The 15,710-nt window shown below is 46.0% G+C and overlaps 1 protein-coding gene across 2 annotated transcripts in view; it reads left to right on the top strand.

The window, feature by feature from the left end:
- The window catches only part of LOC119390671 (E3 ubiquitin-protein ligase parkin), a 115,961-nt gene extending 100,688 nt beyond the window's left edge, over nucleotides 1-15,273 (top strand). For both annotated transcript variants that reach the window (XM_049414117.1, XM_037658328.2), the window contains 2 exons: nucleotides 8,869-8,983; nucleotides 14,609-15,273. In XM_049414117.1, coding sequence (XP_049270074.1) covers nucleotides 8,869-8,983; nucleotides 14,609-14,718 — 225 coding nt within the window. In that variant the 3' untranslated portion in view covers nucleotides 14,719-15,273. The remainder of the gene's footprint in view (nucleotides 1-8,868; nucleotides 8,984-14,608) is intronic.
- The last annotated feature ends 437 nt before the right edge of the window (nucleotides 15,274-15,710 follow it).

Genomic DNA, 15,710 nt, shown 5'->3' with positions numbered 1-15,710 from the left:
AACGGTAGCAGACGGTAGTTCCGTTTTCAATCTGTGCGCGCGCTGGCCGTGCGCGTGCCTTCAGAACTGCGTCGTTGCTATCAGTGATCGCGTCTACCGCGGTTTTGGCCGCAGCATTGCTTTGAGTCGGTGCGCGTACGTTCGATGGATGCGCGCGTACTTTCGTGGTCGCCCGTGATCGCGTCGACACGACCGCATTTGTGTTAGTAGCGGTTGCGGCAGAATGTAGTTACGCTTGGACTAGATGCGCGCTGGCCGCGCGTGTGCCTTCAAAACGCCGTGGATGTCATTCACGATCGCAGGGCTTGCGACGACGAGCAGTAGTTTTGTTTTGAGTGCTACGTCAAAACAATGGCGGGAGTTCTTGAAGAACGATTCTCCCGCGGCCCGCACGCGCATCAAACCCGCCGGCAGCATAATGGCGGATGGACGATCTGTCGCCGAGCATCTCAATGGCGAAGAATTTACCGGGATGTGCGGGAGGTGGCAGAAAGCATGTCTCCGATGAAGACACGGGCCTTGCGATGCGGCCGCACGGCTCTGGCAACGAGAGGCAAGCTCCTTTTCCTTATGTGGTGGCACTCGCGAAAACTTCGTTCAAGTGGAAATACCCAGAAAAAGTATTCGTTGTGACGAGACATTTTTCGCATTGTTTTCTATGGCTGACGGGGAATCGAAAATTATTCGTTGTGGCGAAATTTTGTTGTAGCGGTATTCGTTTTGCTGGATTCGACTGTAGTATATATTCAGGGTGTTTTTTTTTAGATAATACAGGTTTTTAATACAAATCCTACGACAGTAAGGCTCCTGTCGCTTTCGCACACGAACTCTACATCATGGCACAAGTACTTTGCCTCAGCTGAAATGACACTGTTGTGACTAATTAGCAGAAACTCGCCTAATAACTTTTTTATTATTAACTTGAGGGCAGTTGTTTATGTTAGAAAGTTGTAGTGCATGACAATTGATGGCTACCAATTTTTTAGAAATCGCAATAGTTGCACCTAATTCGAGATATTCATCATCGAATTTCAAGGGCGATATCAAAACTGATCGCGCCCGGCGCGCACGAAACGCGACGACTCTGTTACGCCAGACCGGAACTATACGCGCGACAAGGAAGTGACGGAATAAGAATGAAGGCGCGTTGTGGCTGTGTCTTTTCTTTTGAAAGCGGCAAGTTATCTCACTTTCGCCAGTGGATCGGCTTACCTTTGCGTGTGGTGTTTGGTCCTCATTTGTTTCTTTCGAACTGTGCGCAAGAAAAGCGCAATATCAACGTTTTCTTTGTCTGTGAAACATAAAGCTCAGGAGCAGCCACTGCTGCGTGTCTTCTTGCAGACATGCGAAATAGTTTTTCGCGCCTGTTTGTAGTTTAAGAAACAGATAAGCATCACAGATCGCATCCAAAGAATAAGCTGTCTACTTGTGTATTTCAGAATGATTGCCGATTTGCCTGACTGGGTTCTGCTTTGGCGCGCCTTGATTCAAATTTCGTCACTTCCTTGTCACGTGCAGTTCCGGCCTTACGCAACAGAAAGAACGCGTTTCCTGCGCGCCATCGCTTTCGGTATTACCCTTAAAATTCGATAGTAAATATCTCGAATTACGTACAACTGTCGTAATTTCTAAAAAAAAAAAAAATGGGTATGCCATAAATTGGCATGCACTACAACTTTCTCATGAACAACCGCCCTGTAGTCAATAATTAAAAAGGTAATTAACAAGATTTTGTTGATTAGTCCGAACAGTGTCATTTCAGCTGGGGCAAAGTATTTCCGCCTCAACGTAGAGTTCGTGTGCGAAAAGGACAGGATCCTTACTGTCATAAAATTTTAATTAAAAATCTGCATTGTCTAAAAAACACCATGTGTGTGTGTGTGCGTGTGTGTGTGTGTGTGTGTGGAGAAAGGTGGAAAAGCATTGTGCCCCCCCCCCCCCCCCGAAAAATGAAAACTCCCCTATGCTAAGTACTTCGGCACATTAAAACTGATCCGACTAGGACATTCGCAATTGTGTAAGTAGAAAGGAATGGATTGCGACTGAGGGAAACTTGTGCACTTTGGTGTTCACAGTGATTCCACTCCTGCGCCAACTGCGCCAAAGTGCGCCAAATTGTATTTACTGCGCCATCCTGATAATATCGACGAAATTTGCGCCAAACTGCGCCAAAGTCTCGGGTTTGGAGGCCTCTATCACCGGCAATCGCACCGCCGGTGCGTCAGAACATGGGCAGCTCGATCTTGGGGCTGCCAATAAAGTCGCAATCATGGACCAAGAATTATTCCGCTGAATAAATAGCGCTCGCGCGTGCGTTCCGAGTAAGCCACGATGCCATGCACGGTGCCAACGCAGCTTCTGTTCTGCAAGTCGGCTCGACAGCAAAACGCGCTCTCCGCAGAGGCTCGTGACGTCTAGGCCTATCGGTAGCGAGAAAGTGCGACGGTGATTCATCGGCGGACGTCGTCTGTTCCAGAAACGCTGCTGATAGCTCGTTTCAAGCGTCGCACGGCACGTAAGGAAAGCAATGTTCAGTAATAACTACATGAGTGCCGCTAAAATGTCTGTCACTTCTGTTTCCGGACATCGCGGAATGAAATCTGGGATCGCTCGCAGTAGATATATGGGACAATATGGAAGAGCACGCGAACGGTGGAAAAGCGTTGACACTTTTCCTCAGATATACTTTATCCATGGATCTTCATCCAGAACAGCTTTTTCGTAATTCCTTCCGCCAGCACGTCCGAGTTTGTAATCACTCTGCGGTAAATACCCCGTAAAAGGCTCTGCCGTTTCGAGCTCACGTGCTAGGGTTCCAATTCGAATTTTTTGCTTGCTTTTTTAAAAATGTCATCTCATTAGTAAAATCATATCTCCTGGTCGGAGCAGCCGCAAATGCGCAGCTGTCAGTAGCGGGCCCGTCGCTGACGGCCCACAGTGAAGAGGCTACGCCATGTTACACGTCCGCCCCTCGCTTTCGGGGGTCAATAGCTAACGGTTAAAAAAACTCAGTTTCGCTTAAGAGCGAAGCAATGAATGCGATACCAAAAAATTGTATTGTGAAACGAAGTAAGACTAGCAGCCAACTCTTTTGGATCCGATCTCGCGTAACTCAACAAAACGCTGGTTTAAGGGAATATGGCCGCTCCAGGAAACGAAAAACGAAGCGTTTTCTTGCTCTGAGTTATCTAAACGCGAAGTAAGCGTTGAGAGCACAGCAAGTTTACGAGCCGTCTCCTGATGCCTCGAGATAGCGCGCGCGCAAGCGACTGCGCCCTTCGAACGATGCGCCCCCCCCCCCCTTCCGCTTCATGCTCCTTACGAAAGACGGGCGGGGCGTTTCCTCTCTGTTTGATGAGCAATCGACGGCAGGCCCGCACGCGGGAAGATGTTATCGCATGCGCTGTCCGTGCGGCGGGGACAGACGGCCGGCCGGCTAGTTTAATCTCCGCTTCAGCCGCGTTCGTCGCCAGCGCTCGCGAGCTTTTACCCGCGGCTAGAATGCGCGTGGTGATGTTATTAATTTGGACTTTATACGGAAAATTACGGCAACGGCGACGGCAAAAATCCGCCGAGAGTGTCCATATAATTGCTATCGCAAGGGTCAATGTACGGGGCAGATTTTGCGCCCCCCCTCTTAGGTGATTAAGGGGGGGCGGCCGCCCCCCCCCCTGCCCCCCTTGTGCGCACGCCTATGCTCCTGGGATGATTTTTCCATGAGATTTTCAATGAATCGAAATATTTCTAGCCTTCATAAGAGCCCCATAATAATACTGAGGTGCTTGAATGTTAATGCATTATGCTTCTGTATTGCACTCCAGGATGTAAAATTCGCTGCTCCAAAGTGCTCCCAGATGCAAAATTATCTGCTCCAAAGTGCTCCAAGATGAAAATTTTGCTGCTCCAAAGTGCTCCAAAACGGAAATTTTGCTGCTCCAAAAATTGCTCCAAATCAGAAGTCCTCGGTAGCATCACTGTGTTCAAGATCCTTCTGCCTGGTCTGACATGTTAGTTACAGTGTGATAAATGACACAGTCGTCATCGAACATTCGAATAGGACAAGTTACATGTTTTGGAAGATTGTTAATGTATATTAGGAAAAGAAGCGGGCCCCTGACTGAGTCTCGGGGGACGCCTGAAGTGACAGGAAATGGCTTGGTTGAGTGGCTATGTACAAGGAAGGATAAACTGGGTACGGTTAGTAAGGAATAGTCTAAGGTCAGTAGGGATAATTTCATTTGTAATCGGTTATGAGGCACTGTGTCAAAAACTTTATAGTAGTAAAAATAGATTACATCTGTTTGAGCATTGTTACCAAGATTAACTTGGAGATCGTGAAGGAAGACGACTAGTTGTGTTTCACAAGAAAGCCCCTTACAAAAACTGTGTTGAGAAGGACGAAAGAAGTTTACTGAATCTAAAAAAGGCAATGATATGGGAGTATATGACATGTTCCATGATTTTGCAAGGGCCACTAGTTAATGAAATGGGGCGGTAGTTTATGCGGGAGTCTTTGTTACCTGCTTTGGAGACTATGACCTTTCCCACTTTCCAATCACATGGTAAGGCACCTGTAGACAATGACTGCAGAAACAATACGGTGATACATGCTGCAGATATATGAGTAGAACATTTTGCTGGGCTAGTTGGTGCATGTTTAACGAAAGGAATCAGGCGCAAAAGAGACGAACACAAGAAGTGACATGGACGAATGCCTACTGACAACCGATTAGAAGAAAACGGGAATACATATAGGCTCACATTTCGACAGCGCTAATCACATGGTGTTCTTAAAAGCGATAAAACTATACGTGCTGACGTGTCTTTAACAAAGAAGGACATATGATCAATGACACGTGGTGTATAAGGCCAAAGCAACATGAATATGAAAGATATATGCTTAGTATTCATCATAATGAGTTAGTTTTGTCTACACCTGAACACAGTACACAGTTCGCTTTTTTTTTCTATGATTGACAGTGTGCCATCAGTAGAAAACATAACGGGTGGCATGTGCGATGCTGTATTAGTAGGCAGCGGAATGACTGGAGTGGTAGTTTTTTTTGTAAACACGAAAAAACAAATGCTGCATTGAAAATATCAGCACACTCTTGGGGTCCGTGGCTGTTGCGCCTTCTGTACTCGTCGCACTGATAGAGCCGGTTTCCTGGGGATTAAAAATGGTCCATAACTGCCGACAATTATGAGGTCAAAATTAAAAAAAAAAAATTTAGCAGTGACTCAGGTAGGCATTCTCCGCCATGTAGTAGTTCAACCATGCATCGGTGCTTCCAAGACGCGTTGCTAATCAGAAGATACATTTCTTTTTATTTTCAATTATCTTTAGGGCTCATTGTCATTCTCGGTATATATTTGGTTACGACGATATTCTGCGAAATTCGGAAGGCTCCCATGTGACCAAACATTTTTCCTCTCCGAAATATTCTAGCGATTCACCGTTTTCCATGCAAGAAAACAGCACAGCTTTTTTCAAGTGCATTTGAGATGGTCGCCAAAATTGCTGGTACGTTTGGCATCGAATTACCCAGCTTGATTATCAGGTCAAGCGTTAGTCTCTCTGTCAGCAACAGTAATCAACGGATAACATCACAGCACTGAACAACGATGGAAAGGCGGGCGTGGCAGCTGCAGGAGTTACTTAGCTTTGTGAAATGACTGTGTGCTTTACCAACCTGCACGGCGAACATGAGCGGAGCTGTGTTGCCGCACAGCAGCCAGGCCACAAAGCGCCTCCGGCCGCGCCTGCTCTTTTTATAGTTGGGTGTATTGATGTCGGTGGCAATCGGCATTCCAGTTGTACATCGAGTGATGCTGCCAAGGGTGACGGGGTGCAGTTCAGTGAAGCAGCCGGATAGAGGAACGGTGCCGGTGGCCTGGGAGGGATGCTGGAGGCCATCGGATGACAGAAAGCAATGTTATTGAGGAGCATGCGAACTTGAGCTTGTTGGTACACATTCATAGTAAAAAACAGCGCGAAAACTACAAGGATGAGACAGATTAAACAGGACATCGCTAGTCCTGTTTCATCTGTCTCGTCCTTGTAGTTTTCGCGCTGTTTTTACTATGAATGTCATTGTAGTTGATGTACCTGGACGGATGCGGTTGGGGACATCTGAAGAAAGCACAGCCAGGGCAGGAAACAAAACTTGGACGATCATGTGAAGTGACACCTGCATGGCGAACATGAGCGGATTAGGGTGCTGAAGCTTTTATATGCAGAACGTGATCCAGAAAAGAATAAAATTACAAAGAAAGGAAAACTCTACAGGGAAGGTGGAAGCTTTGTTTCAGTAACTTAGATTTACTTTGCATTGTCCTTTTAGGCTCCAACATTTTATGTATCTATAATTTGATCAAAAAGGCTACTTTGGGGCACCTGTGATACTTCTAATAAAAGCTTTGTAATGAGCCACCGTTCTTTTGTTAAGCATTTTTGGTCTCTTGTTTCAATAAATATCTGGGTAAATATTCTTACATGCCTGAACAATGAGATGCTGAAGGAAATTGATCTAGAAGTTGCGAAACCAGCATTTTTCTTGTGCTAGAACTGTAATTTTTGTGGTCTGTGTGAAAATTATAAAATTATATAAATGAAGTGTCAGTCTACCAGAAGTTGCGTTGTCACAGTGCCCTGTATCACATGGCTTAGTGTTTGTGCTTCCCAATCTGTAAGCCTTTTTTGAAAAATGCCTCGGCCAAGATTTATGACATTTCTTTGCAAGAGACGTCTGTGACTGACCATATGTAACAGCAGTGATTTCATTATTTCATGTTATTGAGGGACAAGCCACACAAATTTTTGAAGGCGCCATAACTTGCGAGGTTGATTTGTGTGGATACACACACACACACACACACATAATCTACAAAATATCGGTGGCAAATATATCCTAGAACATATTTAAAATAAATTTTAGAAAGTGTGAACCCAAACCCTTCCACTGTGAAAGTGGATGACCAGTGTAACTTCTTAGCGCACAACGCTAGGGTGACACAGTGGAGGCCAATTTGACATCAAAAGCCAGCGTGTGAAAGGGCTCATCAACGTTCGAACCACTGTGCAAACTATACCGCAGCATATCAACGACACCACCGCCTTCGAGGTGCACATAAAGCGACGTTTGCTCGTCAAGCCCACCTAGAAGATCGCATTCTCCGCTTGGTGACATGAGTAGGCTTCACTGCAGCACATAGTGTGGGAAAGTTAACTTACTAAGACCAAGCTTACGCCGATTACCCTAAAGTCGGCTTCGTTTCTGAACACAAATGCATTGCTGCTAAGACATCCTTGTCGGGACAAGATAAGCCATCTTATCAAAATATGTATGCCCTAGGATTTTTTTTTCATTAATTGTTTGCTGTTGCCCCGAGGCGCGCACATGTCATGGCAGAGCGTGTTCAGCATGGATGACTACCGCCTACTCAGAGAGGCCGAGCAAGGTCACCACTTGTCCGCTGACTGGACCCTAGCCGAATACATCTTCCCCGTAAAATGTTGTGTGCCGCAAGATTGAGCGCGGTACACAGCAGCTCATGGCGTTGACATCAACTTGGTTTGTACGTAAGCTACAGTGCAAGAAATATTTTAGGTGAGCGAACACCAAGACTACCCGTTGCGCAACAATGTTCTGCTTCGCAAGAAGCCTGAGAGATGGCGCTACCAACTTTGACCCGGTAGGCTGCCATTACAACCGCGCGCATCGAGACGCTCTACGACACGGGCAAGCGGACGCAACGTCACCGTGTGCACAGTGGCCGGAGCCTGCGCGTACTGTTGAAGCTCTTCCAGTTAACCAGTGTGCATATAGCGAATATGATGAATGCAACGGTGCCTGAAGTGTTTAGCAGAAGAAATAGCACCCTCTTATCACGTTATATTATCACGTTGTTAGGTGGCGGCCTGAAAAGCGGGTACTTATTTTTGCAAGATCTGTATCCACTATTGCAAAAGGGCACAAAGCACTTGCCCATACTTCCGCGGCACAAAAACATTTTACCACTATGACATTTTCACAAACGAGCTCAAAAACAACGGCAGCAACAAGAAAAAGTGCATGCATTGCACGGCTAACGTAGCACGCGGACAGAGAAGGCCAAACCCGATATGCGCGAAAATGCACTGCACAGCAACGAGCGACAAAACGGGCCGTTCGCGCGACGTGTCGGGTGGTTGATATTGCGCGATAACTCGGTGTTTCCTATTTGGAAACCGTCGCCCACGTGCTGGAGGTGCTTTGTGGAATTTGCCAACAGCCCGCCACGGTCCTCAGTCCGGTGCGCCATTTCTCGGCACACGGAAAACGAGAACATTAACTGCCTCTCCCCAACAAGCGCTCCCTTCGCGTCGTTCGCTCACCTAAGTATTTCTTGCACCGTGACGTAAGCAGAGGTCGGCCACCTGTCACGAGCCTCCGGATGAGAAACACAGCGCGCGGCAGTTTTGTGTGGTCGCATGGTCAGCTGTGTTTACCTTCAAACATTCTTGGGCATGCCTTGACATTGCTTCATGGGGCAAATACCTCGAGCTGGCGTGAGAAAAATGGCTCCAAATAGTTAACTATTGCACGCCGGAGCAAGCAAGCTTTCCAGCCGTGATAAGTGGCTCATTAGCTTCCTATTGCAGCAACAACAAAAACAAAAATTGCTACAAAACTTTCATGTTGGTGCTCGTTTAAGGCAGCTGTTGGCCCAAACTAGAAATGTTTTGATGCTGTGTGAATAAGCTTACACCATACCAATAACAAGCAATACGCACTCATTTCATGTATGCACATGTGTGGTTATATGATGCCAGTGATAGATGTACATTGTTGTGCGAGCAGAAAAGAGCCACCACGTTTTTTGCAGGCTGGGCAGAGGTTCCTGGTAGTGCAAGGTAGCTCATGGGATGAGGCCAGTCGACTGACTGTGCAGGCTACCACCAAGCCATGCCCGAAGTGCCGGACACCTACCGAGCGCAGTGGTGAGTGGCAGGTTGTCTCAGGCCAGCAATGAAATTGCTGTACCTCTAGTGAAATTGGCATAAATCTAGCAAGCTGCGTACGGTGCGTGCTTGTGGCAAGTCACTTGCAAAGTAATGTGTAATCAGTTCTTAACCCTTTGCCGCCGTGTGGTTTTCATTCGTTATGAAATATGTAAATTGCGTTAGCACCTCTATGCTGACCCAACTGAAGCCTGACTGTCACGTATATGTATATAACAAAATAATTTCAATGGCAAAAAGAAAACACATTGACAATGCTGAGTTCCATACGTAGGACCCCACTCTAAGAAGCTGAGTGTCTTACCCAGTTGGCTGAACGACCCACACTTGCAGCTGCATGGTGAATATATCTTAACCATATGAATGTGTTGTATTGGTGTTACAAAAATGTAAAAGGTGGGAAATATTTTAGAAATCCTTTCCTTGAAAAGATTTGGTGATTGTTGACCAACAATCTTTCTCTAGGATATGTAAAACTGACTTGAAGCGCTGTAGCCACTAGAAAAATTCAAACTTCGCAAAAATTTAATGTCAAACACGCCCATCCCCAATGCATTTTGGGAGGTTGTGAGATGCGCCTCCTGCTGGGTTGTTCTTTTACAATACGAAATGCTACTCGTTAATATAGATTATGGAAGAAACAACTCAAGGAGGCTGCACAGAGCGGGGAAATACAGCAAGACGCTGACGAAAGTAAGAAAAAGGTGACATGCCGCCTAACGGCGACGTTCCAGGGACCGCAACGCAAAACAAGCGTGGGAAACACAAGGCCATGCGAAACATGGGAACGAAGAGCGCACTACTTTCCTCTTCATTGACATTTCATGCTGGTCTCGCTTAACCTTTTGGTGTTGCAACTCTTTATGTTATGGTTCTGAAACCAAACACACCGCTTACCCATAATTTAAATAACCCTCAGACTAGGTTCCACACGCGCTGGCCTGGCAATTTAGAAAGTGAGATGGACTGGGAACTGATGTTAGTAACCTTAATCCTAAGGATCTCCTTCTGTTTGCCGTATGAACACTGTTAAAACATTTTGTTCTTGTGTCGAATTTCCATCCTGCCCAACCCTCCACTGTTTGATTTGTTAGAAACGTGTCTACACTTTGTAGTTGTTACAGTAGAACTTTGTTAATTATAATGTGTACCGTCCGGGAACGAGGCATAACTACACAATGATCATCAAGTACAAATTTGTGTTTCCCACTGTGTGCATCTCCAACTAACGAAAGAAATAAATGCGATGCCACAAGTGTCAGTAAAAATGTTTGCTCTCGCACAAGATCTGGTGGTGCTGTGCGAGAGCCAGTCGTCGCTACAACTGCTATTGCAATACAGACTCGCCGTCTTTTAAGGCAAGTATAAGAGAACAATTTAATGAGCGCTCTTACGAGACACTCATGAAACTATTTTGACGTTCTCAGTTGACTGCATTGTTCGTCCCCGACCGGAGATGGATATATTTGAACCATATAACTGTGTTGTACCGGAAAAACTGTTGGAATACGCTGAAGAACACATGAAAGAACTGTAAAGACGTCGTGTTGTGCAGCCTGACTACAACGTTCGAGGCAAGGCTGCAATGGAGAACAAGCACGAGAAATACAAGCGTGTGGCACTGGACAGCATCACGTACAAAGAGTACATTACTCGCCCCTGTACAACAGAATACGATGATGAAACAGCAGGTGATTATTAGCAAGCTTTTATGCTTGCACAACTCCCAGAGCGTGAAAAGAATTTTTTTTTTATATGATCATGCATTGTATTTTGACAGAGGGCTTCTTGTTGGGCATGTTCGTATCTGTTCATATTGGGCGTGAGGACATACCGTGGCGCCGCCACGCGGAAGCGTCCGTGTGACGTGCAAGGTTGCATTGCTCCGCCAGCCCTCTCCCACTCAGCCTGCAGCCGCTTTCGCGTCTTCTTTTTATTATTGTTGGACTTCTCTTTGACGAAATCAGTAAAATACTGCTGTGGCTTCGTCACTGACTGTACGAAATGCGAAATAACTGCTCCGAAAAAATGCGTTCCTCATAATGACTTAGACACCACCTTGACTGCCGGCGTCGTCTGCTACGGCCACCGATATGGAAGCCACGGAGGCCGAGCGCACTGATTTTAATAATAATAATAATAATACTTTATTGACATTTGGCACAGTAACAATGTAATACAATATTGGCCTGCCAAAGCCTCATTGGGCTTGAAGGACAGAGCCGACAGACAGCATGCAGACAACAGGAATTCATTTACCTAGGACCACTCAAATGCAGATACCTTTTTTTTTTATCTTTTCACGCATATATGCAAACAATAGACGCGCGTGTACAGCAGTGCATGAAGAAATAAAACTTATGGTAACGCATATAACGTCACCTAGCCTTACATGAGTTGACCATTCGTACGTGCAATGGCAAAAATACAATAATAGAACACCATCATATTTTCGGTGAAAAAAAAACACGGGAAACCATGAAAAACAAAAGAATACATGATAAAGCAATGTAACATCATTGTAACCTGTAAAGAGAAAAAAAAATTCTAATGCCTTTAATACATCAACAGCTATGCGCAGCCTGAAATACATAGTTACCCTTAAGGTTTTGATACCGCAGCGGTATTTACCGAAGGAAAAGTACAGATATCACGAAAGAGTTAAAGATTAATGCGACGAAGAAGTTGCTTCAGCTTGAATCTTGTTTTGCATGAAAGACACTCGGGGGCAGTTGATTAAAGCAAGACGGTATAAAGTAGCTACGAGTGCGCTGACCATATCTGGTGGAGCAGCGAATCACCCGAAAACGGTTTTTAGGTCGGAGGCAGCGTGTAGGGACGTAAGGAACTTTATACTTGTTGGACCAAAAATGCCTCAGGACAGCCGTCTCAGTCAGAAGGGCATCAAAGTTAAAGCATCGTAATGATTTAAAAAGGTCTGTGCCTGAGGGCAGTCTGAAATAATAACTAATCACTTTCAAAATAGAACTAAGGATAGAGTTTATTCTATTTTTCCAACGATTCCCGCAGTGTCCGAATGCCGTAATACCATACCGAAGAACACTATAACCTAAGGCTTGCAGTATCATTTTGCGAACTGATAGTGGCGTATAGTATCTGACAGTGTATAATGTACGAGATACTGCCCGGAGTCTTGAACATACATACGCCAGGTGAGAATTCCAGGCGAAGTCACTGTCAAGAAGTACACCAGGGTATTTAATAGATTAAACATATGGAACAGGTGTACAAGAACATGATAGTTAAAGAACCATTTTGTGTCGAATTGAAACGAAGCATCTAATGGGCTTTAGCGTGTGCTTGAGGCAAAGAAACGTTTTTTGCTCCAAGAAATGCGTGCAATGTGAAACCCGTGTAACTTCATTCATTGTACGCTCGCATCTAAAAACGGGTCGCGGTTCACACGAAAAAATGGCAGAGGGAAATTTGCATTCTTCTTTAGTATGCATAGCCCTGTAAAGCACGACGGAAGCGGTTTCTCTGCTTTGTGGGAAGCAACCCAACATACTAAGAGCTGCATGCAGCCGCAACCATTCTCATATGATTGGAGGAAAACACACAAGAGCTATATGCCCACACGCGCCTCATTCAGCGTTGTAGCTATAGGTAACATTTTACATGAGCACAAGTTTGCCTGCGGCACGATTTTAATATTTTATCTGTTGCTCCTTATTGCACGAATTTTCTACGGTTGCCACGCGGTGCATTTTCAATCGCCATTGAGCCACATCGGGATGAAAGTTTTCGACAATTTACTCCTTTCTGCAGCTGGCACAAAGGGACCAATTGCGATCGAAAAATACGGTCCCGATAGGGCTCGATTGCGATAGGAAATGCACCGCGTGCCAGCCGGCCATCTTAGTTTGCACATCTGAATGCACTAGCATGCTGCAAGGGGTGGCTTACTGTGGTCTAGATGGCAGTTTTATGTTTCTGTGAAAATACCAGTGTCCAGCATTTAAACCTTCATTTATAAGCAGTATGACACTTCGCGGTTACTGTTGGAATGTGAATCAGTGTTTGAAGCTGGCCACGTTGTCGCCTGTAGCGTAAATCGACATAAAGAAGGTACACAGTATGGGCTCATTCCACATATCCTCTATAAGTCATGAGCTGGAAATAAAAATAAAGGAAAGTTAGATGACAGTGGCATCACGCTCTTGAAAAGCAAGGTGACGGTGAAAGTGAAAGCTCACGCTCGGCTTCTTCGCATATGTAGCGCACTGTGGCAGGGAGAAGTAAAGTACCATGCCGCCAATAACTTAGACTGCACTTTCCCAGATTGGGTAGTCTCTAGATTTCCACACACATGAAGCGAGAGCAAGACAACGCTGTTCGAAGAGGAGAACGCCAGAAATTGCGGTTCAATGCAACATTTTTAAAGGGACACTAAAGGCAAATATTAAGTCGATGTTGATTGTTGAAATAACGGTCCAGAAATCTCGTAGTGCTACTTTTGTGCCAAGGAAGTGCTTATTTTGAAATAAAATCACGTTTTAGTGGTCCGCATCGCGTTAGCGCTCTTCAAATCACCCGCCTGAAAGCGGTGTTTCTCACGTCACTGCTGCCGTGCCCAACGTTGCCCGCTTTTACTGCGCGGCGGCGTGCGCCATTCCGGCATCCGGCAACATTAAATGCATGCGGCATTTTGTCGAACTTTCTGTCAGAGCGACTTTCACGAGCACGCAAAACACACGCGGCAGTACGCGATACCGAAACTACCACTGAGACGCGACCGTGTGAGCGAAGCAGGGTGCCGGGCGAAGCGCAGTTTGGCGAAAACGGAACCTTTGAACCACGCGCACCGTTCCCCTTGGCAACGCCAAAGAGGTTCTTTTAGATGCGAAGGATCTTATGACGGAGTTCAAACCGGTGGTGGTGGTGGTGGTGTGCGGAGTGACCACCCTTACTGCGCATGCGCGAACCCTCTCCACACACCTCCTCTCCCACTTCCCCCTCTCCCGTTCCCCTCTGAACCGCGGGCTCGACATGCCAAAACGCTGCTTCGCATCGCCTCATGGTCCCCTTTTTTTCCATGAATCAAATAGAAACGAGCAAGCAACATTTTATTACGTCTCTTGATGCACGGAAGGTTCTTTTTTTATTGCAGCTAGTTTGATTACGAGTGATTAATTGTAGTCGAACTCTCTCACGTCATCGGGATCATTTCCAAAATGTGCCGCTCGTGGCACTCATCGTGTGATACATTTAGCTTAATTTCTCGGTAAGTAGGGAACTGCTGTTGATAATATTGCCGTTTTAGACTTTGTCATACATTGAGCTTTCACTCTGACATAAATTGTTATTTGCCTTTTGTGTCCCTTTAACTGTCCCCTTCTCTTCGCCGGAGCAACGTGAGGTCACGTGATTCAACCCTGCACGTCACAACGATTGCAGCGCCCGCGTCTCCAGGGGTGGGCCTGGCGCCCAATAATAACTGCTTTAGGCACTAAAGAACACACAGACCACACTGTCCCGTCGTCTTATGGTCTCTGTTTTTTAGCGTCCAATGCAGTTATCATTTTTTTGACGTGGTGGTATGTTCAAATTGTTCATTGAGTGCTTGCATTCTGTGTGTTGCAGGTGGCTGTATGCATATGGTGTGCAGCAGGTCACAGTGTGGTTTCCAGTGGTGCTGGCTGTGCCAGGATGAGTGGACGCGGCAATGCATGGGGGCCCACTGGTTCGGATGAGGGTGCTTTCACGGACAGCTGCTTTAGCTAACTCATTCTTGGGTGTCTTCAGAGAACATTGCGCAGCCTGTTCGTCCTGTCAACGAGAATGCTTCAGTGGGCTGTGACGTGAACTTTGTGTCGACGCACATGTCACTCGAGGACACATAGCCAAATGTGGATGCAATTTAGCTAGGCGCACATTCAAGAGTCATATTTTAGCGTGATGGGGGTGCTGTGTGCTCAGAAATGTGGCTGCAGTCTATTTTTTTATGTGCTCGGGGCTAAGTTTCGTTGCCTACATTTTAAAAGACCAGTAGGCATTCACCTTTATACTGTAGTGTACAAGTACTACAGCTGCAGCGGGTAGCCAAGTACACTCACTGCGATGATAAAAGGCTGTAGTGCTGAAGCATCAGAGCTGCATATATTGTGCACTGATTCTTGACATTCATCCCTATGGTTCTTCACAGGTGGTTGTTGCGGGTTTATTCAGAGCCAATATTTATGCCTCCTGATATGAAACTTTAGCTTTATGAAAAAGGCCGTTAGCAATAAAGTTGTTTTCTGTTGCCAGCTTGCTTGTTATCTTGCCTAATATATGATGACGTTCTTCTTGTGACAAGTACTTTCAAGCTATCTCATCGCCTTCAACTGCTGAACAGATGGTACGATCCGGTATCCAATCGTACGTTCGCTTCTAAGTGTTCTGGTTTGTGGCAAGCAACAATTTGGGACAAATGGCATCTGAACGAGTTAGTGGCACATAGGCTCCACCCAGATCCACGGTCTATTTGAAACTAGCCGGCATTGGCACTCTTGTTCGGTCTATTTGCACCTCAACAGCTCAGGGTCACGTGCACTGAGCAGAAATGCCACACGACATACATGTGCTGCACAATATGAATGACCGGCAAGGTTCTGCCTGCCGTTGCATAAGCATTGCTGCTATATCGTCAGTGTCAGTGGCACTGGCAGTATCCGCCTCGTGCATCGGTATGGTGGCGCCACCG

The sequence above is a fragment of the Rhipicephalus sanguineus genome, chromosome 1 (genome assembly GCF_013339695.2).
Source record: "Rhipicephalus sanguineus isolate Rsan-2018 chromosome 1, BIME_Rsan_1.4, whole genome shotgun sequence".
In the NCBI taxonomy this organism is placed as follows: Eukaryota; Metazoa; Arthropoda; class Arachnida; order Ixodida; family Ixodidae; genus Rhipicephalus; species Rhipicephalus sanguineus.
This window is presented reverse-complemented; position numbering and strand designations above follow the sequence as displayed.